Source organism: Lepisma saccharinum, chromosome 2 (genome assembly GCF_977018435.1).
Source record: "Lepisma saccharinum chromosome 2, izLepSacc3.1, whole genome shotgun sequence".
Taxonomy (NCBI): domain Eukaryota; kingdom Metazoa; phylum Arthropoda; class Insecta; order Zygentoma; family Lepismatidae; genus Lepisma; species Lepisma saccharinum.
Window position 1 is genome coordinate 163205582 of NC_139230.1, and position 22399 is coordinate 163227980.

A 22399-nucleotide genomic window follows, 5' to 3' on the forward strand; every position below is an offset into this window, starting at 1 on the left:
AAACCTACGATTATCCCTTTTTCAGGAAATAATTTGTAGTGCCGTTTATTTGTACAGGCCAAAGTTCTGTGTGACATGATTTTTCAGTTTGTTAATATTGATTGATTTAGTTTATTTTACTACGCTTTTCTGCCACCTTTGGCTAATCGTGAAGATGAGGATGAGTGATATGTTGAAATTTATGAAGGAACGGACACTCACAAACACCCAAGCCTAGGCCGACATTCGAACCGGGAACCCTTAGCGTAGTAGCGCGTTGCAATAATCACCCCGCCACTTTAATGAAAATTAAGTAAACAATAAACATTCTTCTATTCCCCTCCTAAAATGCATGTACCATTTCATTTGAACCAAATCTGGGTTATCATACGTTTTATGCACAGATAGACTAATTGGGACTACCATCCTACCCAGATGGCTCTGCAAACCACTTTTTTGCTACCGTCCTTCTACGTTGGCGTGATACCCAGACACTATACCTTTTGCTATTTGTCGTCAGCCACTCATTTCAATGACCAGTAAACCCCCTCCCCGCTCTTCTCCAAGTAACTTTCCTTGTATTCCGTGATGTTTGAGTTTGATTTCATTTGATTTATTTGCATTACATTTGTGCAATGCATTTGTTATATCGGACATATAAATGAATAGAGCAACGTGGGACATATTAAGCAAAGATCTAGGTATATGACCTTCAACGACCCTTGAGAGACATCAAAACATGTTGTTCTAGAATGAATCTGGTTGGCTGGCTTCCCAGTGATCTTGTAATGCCCTGGACATTACATTGTAATTCTTTGTAATTCTTCTCCACAGTCTCTTTAGTCGAGCTGCAAACCATCATACTCTCTTGAATGGAGGAGGTAGAAAGCAAATTGTAAAAAGAGCCGGGACGGGAGGGATGACTATAGTAGAAGTACATGAGACAATACGGATTGTGAAATTACTTGTATATTATTTTACATCGCTTTTATTTCTATTTAGGCTAATCGCGACAACGAGGATGAATGCAATTTATGAAGGGACACTCACAAAGAACAATCATGCCCAGGCCGGGATTCGAACCCGCGACCACTGGCGTCATCAATTTGAACTCGCGGAGGATCGACACGAGACAAGACAACCAATGAGAATGGAACGGTACAATGGAAAATGTAGGCAAACCAAAAAGATTTATGTAGAAAGATCTGATTTCTGTAGAACTCGAGAGAAAAAATACAAACAAGTAATCAAGCAAGGAAAGCAGAACCGGAAAACATAGGTGCTGATTTCTACAGATATTAGGGGGGGGGGGGAGCTAAGCAAAGTATAAATACCAATTTTTTTCCGTGTGTGGGTAGGTATCCTGAAAGCATAAAAATATATAAGGGTACATCGAACTTTATTAGCTAGAAAAAATACTATAGCCTATAATGATGCAACACAGTATTTTGAATGTAACTTGGAGTTTTATACCCATACATGCTCTCTTTCTCTCTCTCACACACACACTCACGCACGCGCGCGCGCCTCCCGGGTGGTGTAGCGCAGATACTCGGTGGAGGCACATAGTGGTTCGGATCCCACTTTAACACGCAGGCGAGTGTATATTTTCAAATGGTACGAATCGTATCGTATAAATATATAACACTGCCACAGCAATGCAATATCAATTTTTCTTACAACAACTAAAGATAAGCAATTAGTTTTGATTCCAAATATAGTTCCTTTACTAAGGATAATATTGAAGACGCACACAAAGTGGTGTGTTTGTGAGAGTGACACAATGTTTGCCATATTCCAACTGTGCAAATAATTATAAGTAACTGCAAAAATTAAATGAGGATGAATTAAATAAAAATGGGTGAAAGGACAATCACCAATACAAATAGACAACACAACATGAGTCCAACGGAGGATTATCCTAGCTACAGGTCAAGGTGCCAGAGCCTCGTTAGTCTGCAAAATGCAGTCCAGAGTGTAGTGCAGAACGGGGCGAATTGTAACATGGAGTAAATGCAGTATTCGTTACTGTGCTCCTCTCGCTCAGTTGTGAGTGTCTTATGTGGCGGCGTTGCTTACGTCATGATTACTGTGGCTATGACGCGCATTTTTTACAAATTTCAACATGTAAGTAAAAACCTAAAGCACTCCGTTATTGTTTAATAGTGCTTTCTCGATGCCGTCTGAACAAGGTTTGTGCATATATATCATTGCAATACGCATCATTTCATGTCGCGCTACGACGCCAGAGGTCCCGGGTTCGAATCCCGGCCTGGGCATGGCTGTTTGTTAGTGTCCATTCATCAATTTCATCATCATATCATCACCATCTTCGCAAATGAGCCAAAAGTGGCACAAAAAGCTAAGTAAAATCGAGCAAACCAATCAATCATTTTATGTATTTGTTAAGATTGTTATGCTCACTTTCTGGTGTCATGGTTAGTAGCTGCAAGCCCGCAAACAATATGGCGTCAGGTTGGGGTAAATGTAACACATTTAATTCCATTTCCCATTTAAAATATTAGCTTTTATTGTAATGTTTGTTTGAGTTGGTGTTTTAAGTCCACTTTATGCACAGTAATGCTAATTGGGACTGGACCTACAGTTTAAAGTGGGATCCGAACTACTATGTGCCTCTACCGGGTATCGAACCCAGGACACCTTGTTTACAAGGCGACGACGCTACCACTGTGCCATCGGGAAGGCCCCTGTATTGTTTATTTATTTATGTAAAGACATGACACAACAGGCAAATGCCGATTTACAGTGTCTTGCATTATCACATTGCTTGTTACACAAAGTATGCAATCAATAAAATAGATAAGGTATGTAGAATAATATGATAATATGTGTTGAAGTAATACAAAATTTAATATAAAAAGTAATATGAAAAAGAGAAAGTAACAACCTGACAAGTGAGGTTAAATCTTACACATGATATGACAAGAATAGAAACAGAGAAGAACAAAACAACCATAGAAAAACATATGAACCACACATTACATATAAATGATGAGGTATAGAAATAATGATAGGAAATAGCAAGAAACTGGTCCTTAACATCAATTCTTACACCTGAACAAACCACGTATGTACATAGAAAATGACTGAACTGCTAAATAACGTCAAATCTTGTTTTGAAAGTAAGTTTCGATTTCCCTTTTGAACTTTCGTAAGCTTTGAAAGATGTCCACTTTATTATATGATTTTGCAACATACACATTTTCCGAGTGGGTGACACATTGGCTGACTTTGTTAGAGCTCTCGGTACTTGAAACAGCTCTCACCGCGGACTTATATGGTACATAAAACGGGCTTTCTGAGAGCAGTTGGGAGGAGTCTAATGATTTGCTTAGAAGTTTTTGTGAAAATAGCAAATGATGTATATTTCTTCTATCGTATAGGGATTGTACGTGGAAGTGTCTTGTGAAACATTGTACAAACATCCTGAAATATTACATTCTGCTTGTTTGATAGAGTGGGAAGTGCGGTCACCCCTCTGCTCCCTTTATTCCTCCCTTGGCACGATATTTTTGGCATTTCATTCAAGCTGTGTAAATTATTCACCAATATATGAGCAAGAAGAAGAAGAAGTAGCTCACGACAACCCCTTAAGGATCTGTACGTTCCGCTCCCCCTCCCCCGCCCTTTAACCTGCCTTTCAGCTTACGTGGACTGTTGCAGCCAAAGTATCATGAATGTGTTTTGCAAATGTCCCACTCCCACGAGAGAGGAAGAGAAGGAAAGGCAATAATGAGAAATGGGGAGATTGAGTGAAAGAGACTGCGATAGAAAGTGAAAGAGTAAGAGGAATATGAAAATGGGGGATAGAGAAAGATGACGAAAGAGGAAATAATTTTATTGTCGGAAATAATTTTAAATGTATTTGTTATTAGACGATTAACATTAGGCCATTGCAACTGTCATTTCTGGATCCGCCACTGCTACTGCTATGTAGGCAATGCACACTAAAGGAAAAGTGAAATGTGGATTTAAAGGGAAAGTGTTGGTTTGAACGTCAGTTTCTATTCAGATGAGTGCAAAGTCAAAATTCTAGTGCACAACTGTTAGGAGACGAAATTAGTGAAAAGAGAGATAGTAATGGGGATGAGTGATGATATGATAACATTGACGAAACTCACAACACCCATGCCCAGGCCGATAATCGAACTCTGGACTCCTGGCATCGTATCGAGGTGGCTAACCATGGCACCACGGAGGTGACGTCGGTAACCGGTTGGAGACTTGCAAGGAAAAATTTCAATATTAATTTTCAATATTAATGATTATTGATTAGAAATTGCTCTTCCAAGCACCGCCTGCCATATCTGTTGCGAACGGGATCCTGCCGGCGTTGTTTCCAAAGTCGCGAGGGTCTGGAAGCCCTCAAATGTGGCATCTAAGCTTCAATACAAAGGAAAGGACAATATTACGGTACCTCCAGCAAGGTCCCTTGACGTGTTTGCAGCCTGCCTGGGGAGAACTAGAACTATTCTCCTAGGTTTATGACAGGAAGTCTGTAGAAAAAGCAAGGTGACAAACAACAGATGTGTCCCTGTTCCTTGTCAGCGAATTTGACTGGTAACAATCTTAGCATAACACATACTTGCCAAAAATGATGAACACATTTTTCTGAATCACTAAATTCAACTGTGTTACGGAGGAAACGTTCTAATCACAAGTTTTCATAGCATTAACGTTGTGTCATGTCTTACTGTACCCGTTTGAAACAGATTTTCTTTTTAATGTAGTCTCCGATCTCCGTCGTGTAGTGGTTAGTACAGTGCGACGACCCCTGGGTTCGAACACCGGTCGCTTGAGCATGGATATTCTTTGTGAGTACCCTTTCATAATTTCACCATAACCATATCATCACTCATCCTCATCTCCGAGATTTGCCAAAACTGATAAAAAGCGAAGTAAAATAAAAAAAAATCAACCTATTAATATTTTTATTTGACTGTGATCACGATTGCACAAGAAATAAATTAATGAATAAACGGCTGGATAATATTGCATTTCGAAACTGCGAGACCCCGTCCTGCGTCACGTGTCGCACAGTAGACTGCCCGGGAAATTATAAGCGGTTAATACTTTTTTTTTTCTGTTTGGTGGTGGTTTGGGGTATAATATCCAGATCTGACACATTAAATTTTAAATTGTCAGCTGAATTTTGTGTTGCGAGGGATTTTGGGGGGATGTAATAATATCCAACCGTTGATCAATGTTAAGTATTTTAGGTTATATTTGGATATTCTGGTAGGGAGTGATTGAGCATTAAATTTGGGAGGACTATAGGAATATTTAGCGATCCAGTAAGAATTCGAATATACCTAGGAACGTAGCCAGAATTTTATTTCGGGGGGGCTTATTTCTTAGCAGGGGGTAGAAACCCTGCATACGAATTTCTCAGTATATTACAACTTATTCTACAATATGTTTAATCTTGCTAATGAAGTAAGATTAATTTTCCGTCCATACAATATTAAATTAGATGTTTGTAGTATTTCGGGGGGATCTTCAGCACCCGAGCTCCCCTGGCTACGTGCCTGAATATAACATTGAGAAGTCTTGTACTATCAACGGGATTTTAATCTGGATTAATATCTACGAGTATGGTGTTATAACCATCCTTCTATATTCCTTGTATCCTAAAACAAACATCGATTGCACGAAACAGTAGTGAAGTGAAATATTGCACTCATAGGCGGATCCGGAATTATTTTCTGGGAGGGCACAGAATATGCACAATCCAAAAATATTACACGGTGTAATATTGGAAATATAATGTGCATACTTTCTACACATTAAACGCAACCATTCTACATGGCGTTCTTTCTCTTTAAAGAAAAAAAAGCTTGGCACAATTGAAGACTGAAATTGGTAAACGCTGTAAGTACCACAATAATTCAAACACCGGTTTCCACGTTAAACTGTGAAATGTGCCATGCTTTATAATGTGGTAAACGTGAAATGTGGCTGGTAGTAGTTCAAAGGGCGTGTAAAGAGGTCACTAGTATACACGTTCTTACGGGCTGATGTGCGGAACGATGCGATTTCCCAACCAACCATTTTCATACCACAGACATTACGACTACCAAAGACATAATTCTATCCCATACGATGAGAATTATTATATATGATTGAAACTGAAATGCAAACACCTCAATTGTCGCGTTTGAAGGTAGAGGTCCTCCTCCAGTTGTTGTATTGATAAAGAAAAGCAGATTTCATATCGTTCTTCTTAACAAGTGGAAATAGCAGACATTCGCATTGTCGTGCCCAGGATTTTCGAAAGGGGGGGTTAAATGTACATTTTTTTTTGTCATTCCTCAATTCCTAATTTTGCCATCTTTTCCTGCCTGTCACACTCCTTTTTTTTTCTTTTTTAAGAATATTGATCCTAAGCAGGGATTATGACCTTCACCAATCCCTTCTTGAACACACCACTGGACATCCGAAATAATCTTGATGGCTCCAGAGAAACCCTGCCGTGGCTATAAACACGGGGATGGGAGCTAAAAAAAGGGCCTGTTATGACCCAGGTCTTCCTGTTCGGAAGGGATCGGCTGTTCTCGGCACCGGCAGAGACCAGAGGGATTCGCATCATTTCTGCGATGAGCTGAGGCTTCTACCACCATTGCCTTCAATAGGAAACTTGACGGAAGGGTTCAGCGCGAGGGGTAGTACTGGAACCTCATTTCGATGCGCTAAGATTAGCGAATGAATCTCTTGCGTATTTCGAGCTGTTTCATGCTGTCGCTTGGCTTACTTCGCACAAATATGAGAGTATTCTGACTTATTTTTTTATACATCTTCTCTAAAATATTTAAAATGCAATATTTTTATTATCTTGCTTGGTCATCACCGCATCTCCCGATGACCGGACGCTTCGCCTCTGTATTGTTCGTTGCATTTCTTTTATCTCTAAATATCTAGCGTATTAGAAACTGCGGGTAAAATAATGGTATCGGCGTCACCGCTTCTGCTGGTGTGTATATTCATGGCACGGTGTTATATGCACGGGGAACTTTACCTACTATACAACACACGATAGCTACAGATACACTTTTAAATCTGCTTCAATACAGTTTGTTCACAGTAGATATATCACAGTTGTGTTTCCCATTATTTTTGTGGATGTTTCAAGCTTAAATATCTCCTCCGTGTATTAACCATGCCAAAATTATAAGGTTGACATATTTAATTGTCTTGGCTGATTTCATCCAAATGGAATACCGTATCCATCCTCCAAAATATCTGGTTGCAATGAAACTAACAGTTCCCATGGCCAAAACACTAGTGACCCCAATTTGGCCCCCAACATACATATGCAGTATATTAAAAAAAAATCATTGTCAAGCCATAGCTTAAGAAATGCCCAAAAATATTTGTCTGTTTTCTTAATGTCTAAAAATATGTAGTTTAGGTAGATATTTGAAAGTGGCATAAGAATTTAGAGTTACCTCAGAATATTAAAAATCAATTTTTCATCCACCATCTTGAAATGCATTCAACAAATGGAAATGCAAAATAAAATCATTCCCTGGGTGTATCTAGTTGCGACATGAATTTCAGCTTAAAAACTCTAAATTTGCTACATACATCGTGGTCTCAAAATTAGTGACTTTATTTACCCCCACCCTTCCTAAACCACACACTATATTAGGGAGCTTTTATTAAAAACTTCAAGCTCAACTTAGCTGAGACTTGATTTTCTTAATCTACGAAAATCTAACCTCAAATATTAGCATAACTTAAATGCTCTCGCAAGGCATGTTAAATCAGTCTGTAGTCCACCATCTTTAAACATGGTGACAATATTTTCGCAAATAGAGTTATCTTGTAACTCTAAAAATTGTAACTCAAAAGCTTTACAATTATATGTTTGCTCTCCTAAACTATAAAATAAAATTTTAAAAGTTTTACTGCAAAATTACAGACCGACGAATTATCTACAATGACTGAGTTTAGTTCCTTATATTCCAAAAATGCATTGTAGACAGTTTTGGGGGAAAAGAGAGCATGATGTAGGTAGAGCGTACGTGCAACATGCGGATAATTAGTTTTTCATTCACCATCTTGAAAGAAATTGTCCAATTTCACTCACATGTAATACCATTCCAGTCTGTCAAGTTTTCTAGCTGCAGAAACATGTTATCATGGTCACTAAATAGATGATATGTCTATCTTTGCCCATCCACCCCACCCAAGCTCCTAAATCGTGCATTACTATGTTTCTATAAATTTATTGTCAATTTACAGTGCAAATAATGTCACAATGCTCCTGTTTTATGCACAATGCTCGAAATTGTAGTCTATAAAAAGGTTTGAAAGTGTCAAAAATGGTCAAAATATAAAAGTATACATATGCATTGTACAGCGTGTCCCGCTTATACGTATAAAAAAAGAAAAATTCATAACTTCTAAAAAAACTGTCAGAATGATGTGATTGTTGTTTCATTTTAAAGAATGACTCAGAAATTTTTTTTGCAACACATTTAGTGGTAGTTGCGCATGCGCAGTATCCAGAATGTCTTGAAAACTGATATTATCAGTTTCTCAGTAGCCATTCGTCATGTGGTCGCCACAAGAAAAGGTGTTTTGTGTTTTAACGTTGTCTGAAGTGAAGTCTGTGCCACTTGTGCAGACGATTTCGTGCACGTTATGGTTTAGGTGCTTAACAAGTGGTAAATGTACATCGTACATTCCAATAAAGAAATGGGAAAAACAGTTACGCGAAACCGGTTCATTTCTCAAATCTCGTTAGAGAATTCCTGGACGAGCATTTCAATGGAAAATGGATAGGAAGAGGTTCGAATTTTATTGAATGGCCCCCACGGTCGCCAGACCTCACTGTGTGTAATTTTTTTGTTGTGGGGGTGTGTTAAGGACAAAGTTTACTGTACACCGGTTAGAGATTTGCAAGACTTGCGCGAAAGAATTGTGGTTGCAGTAAGCAACATTACTCCGCACATGCTTAAAAACGTGTGGCTTGAGGCTGACAACCGGTTTGACATTTGCCGTACCACTAATGGTTCACATGTGGAAGTGCGCAAGTTTTCTTGATTTGTAAAAAAAAATTTCTGAGTTGTTACATGTTTGTACAAAGTTTGGACAAAAAATATTGGTAAATAAAAAAGTTGTGAACTGTATTTACGTGAGTACCCCACACCCCATATTTTTAAGAAAGAAAATGAAATTGTGCTAGATTATGAGAGTACTCGACTTCTTGGGTATAGAGCTCCGAACCACAAATAACATTTATCCTACATGGGCAAGCAACCCATTACAATGTCTCAGTGCAAGGCATTGGAAAGAAAACAGAACATTTGCATACATACTAAATTTTGAGAAATGAAATGAATAATTTGAAGAGTGTTTGATTTAATTATACCACAATTAACTTTATTCTACTTTCACGACATTTTAATAAAATGTACTCAATTCTCATTTGTATTGTTTTATACATGAAAAAAAATATTGTAAAAGTTGATCGTCACCACATACAGAAGTGACTGATATCTAAAGTGCTACCACATTTCAAAATAATAAGCTTTCTTTGTTCAATGTTTTATCTAAATATTTCAGACCCTTTTGATTTCTTGTTTCTTGGATATATGTTCGTATTATTTCTGTTAGAAGTTCATTTCTAGCACGATTTGATAAAAATATCCTGAAAATACCACTGTGATTTGTACAACATGAATTATTTTGAGTATTATAAGCTTGGCTAAGCATTAATTTTACAAGTTTTCTCAAACTGTTGACAATTCTAGAACCTCACAATTATTTAAAACAATAATTTACAACATTTTCTGAAAAAAAAACAACACATTTTGAGTGGGTTTTTGGTGGGGGGTTTTCGAGGTGGGTTTTTCTGAAAAACCCGCATGGGGAAAACTGGGCTGGCCCACCCGGGCTAACCCTGCAATTAAACCTTTCGGTTCACTTTCAGTTCTCGAACCTGAAACTGGAATGAAACCGGAATATATCTATCCGAACCGTAACTGAAATGATCTGGGGTTTTAGTTTCAGTTCGGCCCGGAATGAAACCTTGCGGTTAATTTTCAGTTCTCGAACTGAAACTGGAATGAAACCGGAATACATATGTCCGAATCACAACTGAAATGATCTGGGGTTTTTGTTTCAGTTCGGCAAGGAATGAAACCTTGCGGTTAATTTTCAGTTCTCGAACTGAAACTGGAATGAAACCGGAATATATATGTCCGAATCACAACTGGAATGATCTGGGGTTTTAGTTTCAGTTCGGCCCGGAATGAAACCTTGCGGTTAATTTTCAGTTCTCGAACTGAAACTGGAATGAAACCGGAATATATATGTCCGAATCACAACTGAAATGATCTGGGGTTTTAGTTTCAGTTCGGCAAGGAATGAAACCTTTCGGTTCACTTTCAGTTCTTGAACTGAAACTGGAATGAAACCGGAGTATATCTATCCGAACCGTAACTGGAATGATCTGAGGTTGTACTTCTAGTTCTGTCCGAAATGAAACCCTTCTGTTCATTTTTAGTTCTCGAACTAAAATTGGAACGATGGCCTGAGCTTGCACTTCCAGGTTGGCCCGGAATGAAAGTTTTCAGTTCGGTTTCAGTTCTCGAACTTAAACCGTTTCCAGATCAAATGTTAAGGATCTGGGCGGGTTTTGTGATGTTTGAGATCGAGAAAAATACTGAATAACTTTTACATTTTCTTCATTTAACAACTGTATCTCACATTGTACTGACAATTGTATTTTTTTTGTAATTATCTGTGAAATGAAAACGAAAAGTTTATATGAATCCGCCGCGTCACTTTTACCGCAGTTGATTCAGTTCAAAATGGCATCAAACAATGGGACGAAAATTAACTGTGAAGAAAGTTATGTATCTTCTACTAAGAAAATTAACTTATATCGATACAAATTGTACATACAATCGTAATAAATAAACCAATCTAATCACATTATACCTCTTATATCTCATGATCCCAAAACAAGATTTTGGCTGCTTTAGATGATGGTATAAACTTATTTTGAGAACTTTTTTCAACATTGTAAAATTTTCACTTTTTAAGAAATTGTGTTGATTCGAGTCAAATCATTTGACATGGAATGACCCAACTATATATATTTACATATACACATACATATATATATATATATATGTATATATATATATATATATATATATATATATATATATATATATAGGCCTATAAGGTATCAAAATGGCAGTTATTTCAATATATCTATATATAATCTTTAAATAACAGCCCTATTGATACCTTGTATGAAAATAAGTAATCAAACTTATGTACTAGATAGCTTGAAACAAAATCAGGTAATTGTACAAATAACATGAAAGAAAGTAGGTAAGTAAGTAATTTATTACTCAGTTGACTCATTGTGGGTGTTGGAGTACAGCAACACATACAAACAAAACATTACAATTTCATATGAGGGTAATACATATCAAAGCCGGCAGTCCGTGTTACTTGGAGCAAATACAATTTTAAAAGTAGCGTATGATATCACATTACAGTAACCAAATTGTAGTTAAACAGATACATTTATGAAAGTAGCGTATGTCATCACAGTACAGCAAACAAATTTTAGTTAATAAATCCGATACAATTCTATGTGGGCTGTGGCTAGCTTCATTAGTGTGTCCATTTTCCCGCAGAACTCCAACATCAATAAGATTAATACACATTAGATTTTCCTATGGCAGCAAATTTTCCAATTCACGTAAAATGGCATTTACTGTTTTGTATGTAATTACATAATTTTGTTTGGTTTTCTGAATTCCTGAATATAGAAAATTAAAATAAAATAAAGTATTTAGGAGAACAAAGAGGTGAAAAACTAAAATGAGTCATTTTGACTTCAGCAGTGTAAACCAATAAGAGGTGAAGGAGGTGACCTAAAAATAGTAACATGGTGAACTTAGTGAACTGTATAATCCTCTCATCAGCTGAAAGTGAAGCATGTCCCATTAGAAACAAATATATTCGGTCTACGGTGGCTTCGTAGAGTTCGCTGAAACCTTGCAGATCGATTCTTCACTTTGCGTACTTCACAGGAAACAAATAGTATCGTTTGTCAAGCGTAATGGATTTGATGTAAAAATTACCTGAAAATTGTATTTTTATGTCGGAAAAAGTCACCTGGCGTTGCAGTGTTCGCCACAAACGGTTGTAGCGGCGCCAATTTTTTTTTTTTTTTAGAGAAAAAGTAAATATACGTGTCCTATAAAATCGTTCACATTGCCCACAGTAAAAAAAAAACAAAAAAAACTGTGAAAATCTGAGACCATGATGGTACTACCCCAACCAGAATTGAGATGGACCACGCCTAATATATAAATTTCAAATGGAATATGTATAAGTTTAGTAAGAATTATGTTAATCGTACTTAACCGGTGTTGTAATTCCACATCCTTGTATGGTACAACGGGCTTTAGATGATTCCAAATCCTGGACAAAATACTCCCATGTTGGATTTGTTCTCGGAAGTCCACCGGTTGTTGAAGGAACAGCTATTGAAAGAAAATGTATTGTGGTTGAAGCCAACAGTGTGTCGATCAAACTTCTTTTCGTGACCGCACAACCAATGACCACCACTCGTGGACAATGTCGATACGAGAATTGTTTCTTGAATTGCGCTGCAGCTGTGGAGAAAAACACGATTCCAATGTGGATTTGATTAATATCTTGTATGAACAGGGGTATTTATAGTACCTGGATTTAAACAGTTTGATGCCATGGTAGTCGGGTAGGAGGCCAGGTGATTGGTTGGGAACGGGAATGCAATGCGATGTAAGGCACTGTTGGAAAATCCAACATACTTCCTGTTCCCTTCCTAGAAGTGGTGACGCAATAGAAACTGGACGGGACGGACGTAGTGACTAGTGAGTCACCTACTGACTATTTGAACCAACAATGTTATTTTTTTTATGTTGTAACAATAACGGAAATCTGGCCTATAAAATATGAAAAATGACACCAAACACGACCAAAATATACGAATTACAAACATATTGACACTCAGAAGTAATAACTACGTATCCATATTATTATGTAGCGTATTGGAAGCAATGAGTTCGTGTTTGGTGTCATTTTTTACACTTATTTCATACAAGTTTTAGGTATATAAAATATTGAGAATTCAGGGAATACACAGAACTATTCAGTTATGTGAAGGAGGACTCTCAGGCAAAACGTTTGAGAAAAACTGCGTTAATGGCATTTCGGATCTGGCTCCCCCCAAAATACCAAAATTGTTCACTACGAAGTCTTATTCCGAAACAAAACTTAAAATGAAAGTACACGGAGGATTATGGTGCACCAGAATGTTGCGAAACATTTCAATTCAGGTTCGGGTGCGAACTAAAAGTGTTCACAATGAGGTTTCATTCCGGAACTGAACTGAAACGGAAAGTACACGGAGGGTTATGGTGCACCGGAATGTAGCGAAACATTTCGGTTCAGGTTCGGCTGCGAACTGTAAGTCGAACTGGAACATGTTTCAGTTCGAGTTCAAATTCGGTTCGCAGTCCCTGCTCAGTGGGCGTTAAGCTTAAGAAGCTCCTGTTCTAACCACCCCGCCATTGTGGTTGGCGAAATGCTGTTGTAGTATTGGATGTGACTACCAATGCTATGATAATATTACAGATAGAGCTAAATACATAATAATTGTAGAGTTGCAACATTATGGTCCCAAAGTAACGGGAAAAAATTCAACTCACCGATACACCTCCCAACCCAAAAAAGCCACAAAATTGCTTACAGATAAAGGCCATGCTTATTGTATACATTCAATTCTCAGAAATATTAGAATAGTTCTGTGTTCCGCAAATTAACAAGGTTTTCAAATTTCTTTTAACAGCCACGATAATTGTATGTTTAGAAATATATATATATATATATATATATATATAAATATAAATAAAATTGAATTATACGCAGTAGCAATTATTATTATTATAATAAAGAACTCTAAATGTGAGTTAACAAACAAACAGAAAAGTATTTTCGTCTGTGGTTGGAGCCTGCCTCTCTACACAACAAACACATCAATTTATGCAAGGACAAAATTGAAATTTTTACAAATTTGGAAAATTGTCGATGTTATTATCGTAGCTTTTTATAGGTTCACATTTAAATTTTTCATAGTTCAAGGGGTAGGCCATAGGCCTCATTGCCCTTCCTCTGGGTACTGCCCTAATTTTTGGAAACAACTTAAAAATCTGTGTCCTTTGATATACGTGCAGGGGCCATCATTTATCTAGCTATTCGAATTCTTATGTCAGTATCTACCAGATTCATATTGGAGAAGGAACTGGTTCAAGGGACTAACTCATAGTAATACAGTACTAGGCTACCGAAAACATTTCGATGATCAAAGTTATTCCCTGACCCAGAAACAGTTAGTATATTCAATATTTTCATTGGCAGCAACAAGAAACAACGTGAGAAGACGAGTTCGTCTGTTCGTTGTTTATTGATTGAATTTGAAATTTTGGGTGCGTCAGCACTTAGTCCATTATACGGGTCCAGACCCTTACCATAACTAAAATATAACTAATATAACTGTAATGTCAAAGGAATAAAATATTCTTATTTAGGTTAAAAGCTGAGGCTGTAAAGGGAAACTCAGCTCACATAAGGTCAAACAAAACACAGGACCACACACACACACACAGCCCTATGAAGATTATACTGGCCGTAGGTCTAGACGCCAGAGCCTGGAAAGTCTGCAAAATGCAGTCCAGGGTGTACTACGTGGAAGTGAGGTTGAAAACTGGATGTACTACGTGGAAGAGTCCCCCCCTTACACCTCTCGTCTACAGGCCCGTAGCTAGAATTGATCTCAAGGGAGGGGGGCTTTTTAGACCAAGTCCATTCTCGAAAGTTTAACAGTATTAAATGAAGGTAAATGTGTGTGTGTGTATGTGGGGGGGTCATCAAGTTGAAATTAGAAATATCATGAAAATACTACCTCTTTTTCTATATTTTCTAAAGCCTAGAAAATCTTCTACCTAGACTTCGGCTCATAAACTAGATGAATGAATGTAATAGCTGCTGTCTGCATTTTAACTTTTCACTGCAAACAAATTATACAAAATAATAGTTTTACCAAATAACCTAATGTCAAGGGGGCTGTCGGCAGTGCCGGGGGGGGGGGGGTGTAGGCTTGTCTGGCTACAGGCCTGCTCGTCTAGTTATTTGTGCGCGGATTATTTTTGTCATATTTTCTAATAAAAAAAAAAGCTCTTAGCTACAGCTTCAGTCCGTTAGTTGATTTTGCATTGCTTCTATTCATGTAAATATTAATTATTTTGTTGTAAATACACTGAAAATACTATTTGCTTCCCAATAATAAAATTAAGGAAGTTGAAAAAAGTTTAAATTAATTCCATTTTACAGGTTATAAGCTTCAGGATATTTGCAACGATTTTCGTAACCTTTCTTAGTAAACTATTCCTGCATCAAAGAACAGCGAAGATCCTGTTCTGAACATTTTTTGAATCGACAACATTCTCAAGGATATTACGCATGAAATCAAAACCAGAACACATCTTCTCAAAATAAGAATTCGTTTGAGTGGGCAGTTGCCCACCCGTGTCCACACCTGACACCGATATAACATGAACAGCGGTTTGTGGAGGCGGAGGTTGATCCTTTATGAAATGATAATAAGTTACACATTCGCTATATTTCTGAATACTTGCACCTGTGTTCAGCTCTATCTCAAGCACAATAGAGCCTATCTTTAAACATGAAGGTGTGTTCTGTATGCAGGGATAATTCATTGGCTGAATCTAATGAATGTATGCCAGTGATCAGTGGCGTAGCGCAGTTCTCTGGAGCCCCCTGCAAGTATAATATTGGGGCTCCTTAGTGAAAAAAATATCTAGACGTACAATAACAATTGTTAGGTACTCCCTCCCCTGCCGTTTAAATTAAATTAACTTTTTCCGCAAATACCCTGCCATCCCGTTGCCGCCAGTGATGTGAGATGAGCCTGAACGTTGTTTTGAAGCTCCTCATTGGTGTGGAAGTTTTGGCCTTTCTTCAATGCAGGGAAGGGGTGAAAATCACTCGGCGTTAAGTCGGGGCTATACGCTGGGTGATCAAACACTTCCCATTTAAACTGCTCCAGAAGGTGTTGGGTTACAACGCTGAGTGATTTTCATCTCTTCCCTGCATTGAAGAACTGGCTAGGAGGCCAAAGTTTCCACACCAATGAGGAGCTTTAAAACAACGTTTAGGCCCATCTCACATCACTGACGACAACGTTCTTCGCAGAGGGGATCGGAAAGCTCGTCCCACGATATGACAAATGCCTGTATCTTAATGACGATTATGTCGGAAAGTAACCAGGTATGTACATAACTTTTGGTAATAAATTCATTTTGTTACCTACACTTGTCTTATGTTTATGGTCAATCAGAGGTTGAAAAAAATTGCCCTCGTAGTTTTCACGTTTTTCTTGAATTATTTCTTCCAGACGGCCAAGAGCACCTGCAGGGGGGCAATTGTCCCCCTCGATATCAAATCTTATACAAATAAAAATAGATTTCGTAAAATTTTCTTCCTCGCTTCGTTCGCTATATCTGCTTTTCTTGCAGTCTTCTCAAGTTCCAAGCCGTAGCTAGGGGGCGGCGGGAGTTGGCCCTGGGCGCCGAACGATCTAAATGAAAAAAAAATGAAAAAAGAATGCCATTGTTTTCAGTTTGCAAAAATTTGGATCTACCATATTCTCGCGTCTATTAGCCGCACGCGTGTATAAACCACACACCCTTTTTTGGCCTTAGATTTCAGGAAAATAAAATTTCTCGTGTATAAGCCGCACGATTGACCTTTTTTTTTTTTTTGCGTAGGTAGCCAATTTCAATGATCTACATAATAATACCGTATCATTCAGTTTGAGTCCTCAAAGCCCTTATTCACTGTCGTTCCTGCTACTCGTTGAAATATTTTCTGCACAAGAGGTACTGTCATCTTCATCACTAGCATCATCATCCCACAATATTTCATCCTGGGTACCATCTAGGGCATTGGATATGCTGCACTTCAGAAAACCCTTCACAATTGTCTCCGACTTTACACTTTCCCATGCTGCCAGAATCCATTCACACACTTGCTTGACAGTCGGACGTTTGATCTTTCCTGTTGCTGTAAGTTCGTGGTTTCCTGCACTAATCCAGTCATTATACAGACGCCGGAACGCAGCTTTAAACGAGCGAATTACACAAACGTCTAGGGGCTGCAGTACAGAGGTTAGATTCCCAGGAATCACAGCTACATCCGTTTTCAACTGTTGGAATATTGTCTGTATTCTGTCTGTTAGGTGACCACGAAAGCTGTCCCACACCAGCAAACTCTTTTGCTTCAGCAATGCACCAGACCTTCTATTCCAAACTTTGTCTATTCAGTCCAATACCAGTTCTTCTTTCATCCATCCTTTCTGCTGGGCACGTATGAAAATGCCTCCTTTGGCACATTCTTACGCTTCAGCACAACATACGGTGGCAGTTTCCTACCATCCGCGAGAACACCCAACATTACAGTGCATCGTTGTTTTTCTCCACCCGTGCCGATCTGAGACAAGCTATAATCATTGGACTTTCGCATTCGAATCACGTATTTGTGAAATTTAACATTTTTTTTTTATCAAAGTCTGCAGGGAAACGTTGCGCAATTGTTGTCCTACGGCGAACACCATCCCGCACTAGCTCGGAAAACTTGACGACTCATGTCTAACTTTCCCCTTCCCCTTTTACCTTGAACGGTGGTAATCCCTGACTGGGCAATACGAAATAATCATAGAAAAGCAGATTGTCTAGTAAATCGCATGCCATGTATTATTTCGAGCTCCTAGGTTTTGGAAAGTGAAATAAAGAAAAAGTATGTAACGTAAATTCATAATGGTTGGCTTCTTTGGATATTATTTCATGTCACTTTTTTACTTACTCCTCTGAAACTTTTGTCTACTGTTTTCAGTAGATCAATAGGTGTTTTGAAACATCTACTTTGTTCAGATTTTCAAAAAATATAAAAATAATAATAATAAGGGGGAATGAAATGTAATATTTACAGTCAAAATATTAAGCTTAACATATTATATATACACACTATACTGAATAAATTATTTTCACTTGTAGTTTCTCTACTGTACTGCTTTCAGTACATCAATAGGTGTTTTGAAACATCTATGTTAAGATATTTTTTTTTAATTTGAATTAAAATTTGGGCGCGTCAAAACTTAAGGTATTTTTCACGAGTCACACTATACGGGGCCCAGCCCCTTATCATTACAAAAATAAAAGCGTGTCTGAAAACTAAAATATCCTTACCTTACCTGGGTTAAAAGCTGAGGGACACTCAGCACAGACAAGGATAAAACACAGGACAACACACACAGTCCTATGCGATGATTATACTATAGCTCGACCACAAGGAAAAAAACCTTCCGCCCAAAGCGTTCGCGCAACTTCCCTGTCGTTATCGGTGTTCGGGGCAGTGTTGCCAGGTCAGATTTGAAAAATTCAGGAGATTGTTCCTTGGGAAACCAGAAGATCTGCTACAAAATCCGATGATCTAATAGTAGCGGATGAACGACCTTCTCGGGAGCGGCATAGGCGTGCGCACTGGGGGGCAAGAGGATGTCTGCAGATTTTTTCCAGCGAGGGGGAAACAATGTATTTTTATCAGGCGGGTAAACGAGGCATATTACCCCGTATAATGTTGCCCTCTCAGAAAACACCACTTGAGTTTGAAATTATCACGTTTCTACATCCCTATTATAATAATGGATGTAAATTACTGTAACTGAAATCAACTCAATTTTCGGGTGGGATAAAATACAACCATCTAAAAATAGTAATGTACATGGACGTCCGCAGGATTTTTTCCAGGCAGGGGCAAGGAAGGCATTTTTTTCCAGGGGGGGGGGAAAAGAAGGCACATTTTCTCCAATAATAGTGTTGTTCCCTCAAAAAACATTGCTTAAATTTCAATGTATCACATTCATGCAATAATTAACACACATTATTGCAGCTGAAATGAAATTATATGTGAAAAATATATAATTTTTGGTTGACTTTCATTTTGCAGGGGGGCCACCCCCCCCCCTTCCGGACGCCCATGGTAATGTAGTAATAGTAATAAAATAATAATAATGTCCTAGCACATCGTTTGGCATAATTTCACAGTTCAAACAACACTTTTCATGGCTGAGTGGAGTTCCACTCTCCCCTCCATGTTCAAGTAAGGTGACCAGAAAACTTGTTTTTGAGCAGGCCGTCGGAGGTGCCATAGCAATAGTTTATTATGGAATCCTACCCAGAAATCAATAGGTCTGGCAACACTGACGTTGGCCGCTCTGAAGGCTCCTTCCTCCCGTCTTTTTCCCCCACCCGCCAGCGCGATGGGGTCTGCGCAGGTTTCTTTCCTTGTGGTTCCACTATAGCAGTAGGTTCAGACGACAGAGCCTCGTTAATCTGCAAAATGCAGTCCAGGGTGTACTACTTGAAAGTGAGGTTGGTTTAAATTTTAAATAGATATAAAAACAAATTGTTAATCAGGAGGAATAGAAAGTTATATTTACAGCCAACATGCTGAGCTAAACACACTACATGCATACTGAAGAGAATATTTCACTTGTAGTTCAACTGTAATTGCACATTAGGCCTACTGAAAGTGTTCAGTAGGAAATCATTGACTTTGAGTAGATATTCCGAGAGAAACAGTAGAGTAAGGCAATTGATAACAGTAGATTCTGTCTACAGTATACAATAGAAATTGCGTAGGTTGATAACGACGATGAGAATGAAACAGAGATAAAAACAATGATAATGAAATGCAGAAGAGACCTGGAGCAAACAGGAACGTAGAATGTCTGGCAGCAAAAAGCAAGAGATAAACTGTGAAGTGGATCAATATTCAATTCGATTAATTAATGAATGGTGATATGCTGAGACATTGTAACGAGATGTGCCGAATGGCTGACAGAATAATAAGTTGTGGATACATTGAATTGAGTTAATATATTTGAACAATCTTTTAACGTGCGATTTTGCATGAAATTTTTATACTTGACTCTACATTACTTCATTGCAAATACTAAAAGATATTTTGTGGGGTGTCGAATTCTGTGTTCGATTCCCCGTTCGGTTAATACTGCGATTTTTCTTTTTCATTAAACCGAAAAAAATATTTATTGCATTTTACTTATTGCAAAAATTCGTTATTATTTGCTTTGCGAAATGTAGAGAAATATATTAATTTTCATACTATTACAAGAACACATGTAAGCATGGTGAACCAAAAAAATTAAAATAAATACTATTCACAAAAAATGTCAATAGTATTTATTTCTTTTGTTTCTTGAACATTTTCCCTAAAATAAAAATTTGTGACATTTCGTCGAATATAACACATGGATGATTTTTATGCAAATGTTTGTAAAATTGATGAGAAATTCAAAAAACTATTCTGAAAAATAATTTTCAAAAATAATGTTCAAAAATCATTAGAATGAAGTGGTATTTTTTAAAAATAGATACCAATACATACGCAACCACTACAAGAAGCCACGTCACAACCTCAATTTTCGAAATTGTAGTTTCTCCATGTGAAACGACTTCGACGTAAAAGTAGTAGATTTTGCTTTAATGTTTTGTGACATTCATACCACCTTTCTTTATATTTGCTAAAAAAGAGTGTTTGTTTGGGCGTTTTGTTTATAAATAGGCGGGTGAGGATTATATTTCTAATTCACATTGAACGAATTCGTCTTCCTTATAATCATGCCGTATGAAGGAACGAACTCGTAGCATAGTGGTTAACGCACTGGGTTGTCACTCTAATTGTCGTAGGTTCAAATCCCCATGGTGGCAAAAACTTTTCGTAAGCTCTATTCGTTCCCCATTGTTACTATTTGTCTTCTTTAAAAATTAACAACGAAAGATTATACAATTATCTCTTTCAAAATGAAAAGATGAGGACAGGTTTCTTATTATAAGAATTGGTAATTTTAGTGGTCTCAACGCATCTAAAATCCAAAATACTAGACCGACGTTATTTTCCTACTGAATTTTAAGTCCATGTCCACTTTATGCGCAGATGGGCTAATCGGACCTGGACCTACAGTTAAGAGACCTACAATTTAAATGTATCCCGAGTCGTGATTAGCATATGTGTGCAAAAAGTGATGTTAAAACTAACTCTTGCCCTCAATAATGCAATTTTCTTTCAGCTGTTGTTCCCTTTTTTCCCGAAAATTAACGAATTAACCTAATCATCAACTAAACAAATAAAAATTCATCTCTAAATCAATTAATGAAAAAGTGTTATTACATCCAAACCACTATTTTATCGTAAATGTAAATTAATTATCATCTCACGTAGTGAAAACAATGTGAAAACTATTCTAATGAGTGTTATATGATTGTCAAATACATACATGAAGACATATATTAAGTTCGTGAACTATATTTTGGACAACTTAATACTAATTTGAAACGATTAAACGCAATTAAAGCGACAAAGTAAACTTTTGCGCATTCTTTCTGCTGTTTCACGTTGTTGGAACAATCTGTCCATGCGACAGATTTTTCTAACATGACTGTACCACCAATAGTCATTTCATTTGAGGCACACCAATCTACAAACATTTTCCCATTTTCATTTCTATCACCTAGACCATGCTTGCCAATCACTTGCTCCAGTCCAACATTTTCTGAGCCAATTTTGGCATTTAAATCGACCATTACTATAATAACATCTTTCTTCTTAACCTTATTTATAGTGTCTTGTAATTCTCTGTAGAACTCTTGTTTTTCTTCTATTTCTTCTTGGTTTGTAGGCGTATAGCATTATATGATGCTCACATTTCTAACCTTTGCCTGTAATCTGACCATAATTATTCGTTCAGATACAGGCTTCCAGTCCAATATACTTCGAGCAGTCTTCTTGTTTATGAGTATGCCTACTCCATTACGATGTTCATCAGCTTCATTTGGTCTACCTGAATAGAGGAATGTCATACCACTAGATGTTTTCATCTCTCCAAATTCATTCGAACGCACTTCGCTCATTCCCAGGATGTCCAACTTATATTTCTCCATTTCTGCTTCTACTTGTTGCAGTTTTCCTACCTCATAACGTTCCAAAACCCCACTAGAGTTTTCGTTTTAAGTCCAAAGGTCGTCAACAGTTTGTCCGTCCGGCTGTTTTCTCGTTTGGTTTCTTTAATAATCTATTTTAAGGGTAGTGGGTTATTGGCCCTCTGACCCCGAGTGCCATGATGGGGCTGCCATCTTTAGGCCTTGGCACTTGCCACTCCACAATGTGGGATACAGATGCAGATGTTCACATTTGTTTGTTTGGGACTGGGTAGGAATATTAGGAT

At 37.7% G+C, this 22399-nt stretch overlaps 1 protein-coding gene across 1 annotated transcript; it reads right to left on the reverse strand.

Moving 5' to 3' along the window:
* Positions 1 to 16927: 16927 nt before the first annotated feature.
* Positions 16928 to 22115, reverse strand: LOC145983740 (uncharacterized). Its single transcript, XM_083116790.1, has 2 exons — positions 21888 to 22115; positions 16928 to 17251 (listed from the first exon to the last, which is right to left on the reverse strand). The coding sequence occupies exons 1-2, from the start codon at positions 22113 to 22115 to the stop codon at positions 16928 to 16930; spliced, it is 552 nt and encodes a 183-aa protein (XP_082972916.1).
* Positions 22116 to 22399: the final 284 nt, after the last annotated feature.